General features: G+C 42.9%; 1 protein-coding gene across 1 annotated transcript; it reads left to right on the forward strand.

The window, feature by feature from the left end:
* The first annotated feature begins 911 nt into the window (after positions 1-911).
* On the forward strand, positions 912-2,000 carry OR5AU1 (olfactory receptor family 5 subfamily AU member 1). Its single transcript, XM_065940125.1, has one exon. It carries the CDS (start codon positions 1,065-1,067, stop codon positions 1,998-2,000), a length of 936 nt encoding a protein of 311 aa, XP_065796197.1. The 5' UTR covers positions 912-1,064.
* Positions 2,001-2,421: the final 421 nt, after the last annotated feature.

Genomic DNA, 2,421 nt, shown 5'->3' on the forward strand with positions numbered 1-2,421 from the left:
CCTGCTGGCCCCAACACCCCTTGAGAACAAGGTGATTCTATTCACTGGAAATGATGGTGCCTTCATGAAGGAAGGGTGACATTTTCTCCTTGGCTGATACTCTGGAGTGCAAGGTCTCACTGTACACCCTGCAGCCTTTTACCACCCCTATTTCTCCACATCCCAACCCCCATCACCTTTAGAGTCCACAATAATGCTTGACTTGTGCCAAGTTCTGAGAGGCAATTTTATAGCTGAGCCTACGAACCACCCACCACTCCTCTAGAATTCTCCGGATCCTCTGAAGGCTTGTTTAGTCACCCTCACTTAGTACACGTTTCTCTTCTGTTTTGTTTGGTGGTAGGTTGTTTGCTAAATCTTGTCACTGTTTCATTTATTTATTTTTATTGTTGTTTAGTTTTGTGTTAGATCTCTCTCTCCAACAAGAATAATCAAAGCTAACATTCTTTCTCAAAGTGCCAGGCTTTGTTCAAGGGCTTTACATAAATTAACTCATTGAATTTTTACAGTAATCTTTGGAGATTAGTGTTGTTATCCCTGTTTTACAGAAAACTGAAAATCAGAAGAAAGGTTAAGTAACATTCCCAAGGTTACACAGCTGGCTAATGGTGAGGTCTCAGTTTGGAACCTTGCCAGTCGGATGCCAAAACTTGTGTGCTTAAACACAAAATACATAATCTCTAGAATATAGGCTTCCTGAAGTCAGACATACTTGAATTCCTGACAGGAATAACATAGATTTAAGTTTATAGAAGATGGTCAATAAATTTTTGGTAAGTAATTGTTTCATTATTTAGAATTTTTTAAGATCCCTAAGAAATCAAATTGTGTATATTTCTTTTCTATTTTCCATTGCTGCTCAAGTAATGCTTCCTCACTGACTAATCAGCCAAGTTGAGGAGAATTTCTCTATGACAGAACTCCACTGACGAAGCCAGACTTCCTCGGTGACAGCAATCTTCAGAAGGCTGTCCTTAGGGCAGAATTAAACCAGTGAGAGCCCCTGGGTGTTCCACTTCTTTCTGGTGGCCCTCTCTTTCCACGTCGCAGAGCACTGAAGAAATATGGAAGGGACCAACCTGAGCCAAGGGACTGAGTTTGAGCTTTTGGGGCTCACCAGTGACCCCTGGCTCCAGAAGCTGCTCTTTGTGGTGTTCCTGGGCATGTACACTATCACGCTGCTGGGGAATCTAGTCATGTTTCTTCTGATCCATGTAAGTGCCACGCTGCACACACCCATGTACTCCCTCCTGAAGAGCCTCTCCTCCTTGGATTTCTGCTACTCCTCCACGGTTGTCCCCCAGACTCTGGTGAACTTCTTGGCCAAGAGGAAGGTGATCACCTATCTAGGCTGCATGGTTCAGATGTTTTTCTATGCGGGTTTTGCCACCAGTGAATGTTATCTCATTGCTGCCATGGCCTATGACCGCTATGCGGCTGTTTGTAACCCCCTGCTCTACCCAATTGCCATGTCTCCTACGGTCTGTGCCTCTCTGATTGTGGGATCCTATGGTGTGGGATTTCTTAATTCTCTGATCCACACAAGCTGTATCTTTAGTCTGAAATTCTGTGGTACTCACGTGGTCACTCACTTCTTCTGTGATGGACCACCCATCCTGTCTCTGTCTTGTGTGGACACCTCACTGTGTGAAATCTTGCTCTTCATTTTTGCTGGTTTCAACCTTTTGAGCTGTACCCTCACCATCTTGGTCTCCTACCTCTTAATTCTCATCACCATCCTGAGAATGAACTCAGCCCAGGGCAGGTTCAAGGCCTTTTCCACCTGTGCTTCCCACTTCACTGCTGTGTGCCTCTTCTATGGCACAACACTTTTCATGTACCTGCGCCCCAGGTTCAGCTACTCTCTGACCCAAGACCGCACAGTTGCTGTGATCTACACAGTGGTGATCCCACTGCTCAACCCCCTTATCTACTCTTTGAGAAACAAGGATGTGAAAGAAGCTTTAAGAAAAGTTTGGGAAAGAAAAATAATGGAATGATCTTCTCAATTCATCACCATATATCTTGAGAAAGCTAAGGGAACTTTATCCCATGTTCAGCTCTATTCATAGGAGGCACTCTCTGGTCTTCAGGGGCTTCTGCATCTACTGCCACAGAAAGAACTGATCATGTCATAGAGACTAAAAAGAAGTAAGGAATGTCTGCTAGTTGCATAATTGGACCCACTGGAAATATTTAGGCATGCCTTTATTCAGATGCTTCTTTCATGTTTCCATGTGTGTGAATATTTTTTTTATTACAACCTGACATTTATCTTCTTCACAATGAAGTTCTCCCTTAAATAACCTGTACTGCTTGAGGGAAAGCCTTCCTTATTTATAATTGCCTGTTTGTAAAAAAACTGACTCCTTGACTTTAACATTTTTTAATTGTCTAATTATTTGAGTAATACTGTAACAA

This window comes from Muntiacus reevesi, chromosome 7 (genome assembly GCF_963930625.1).
Source record: "Muntiacus reevesi chromosome 7, mMunRee1.1, whole genome shotgun sequence".
In the NCBI taxonomy this organism is placed as follows: Eukaryota; Metazoa; Chordata; class Mammalia; order Artiodactyla; family Cervidae; genus Muntiacus; species Muntiacus reevesi.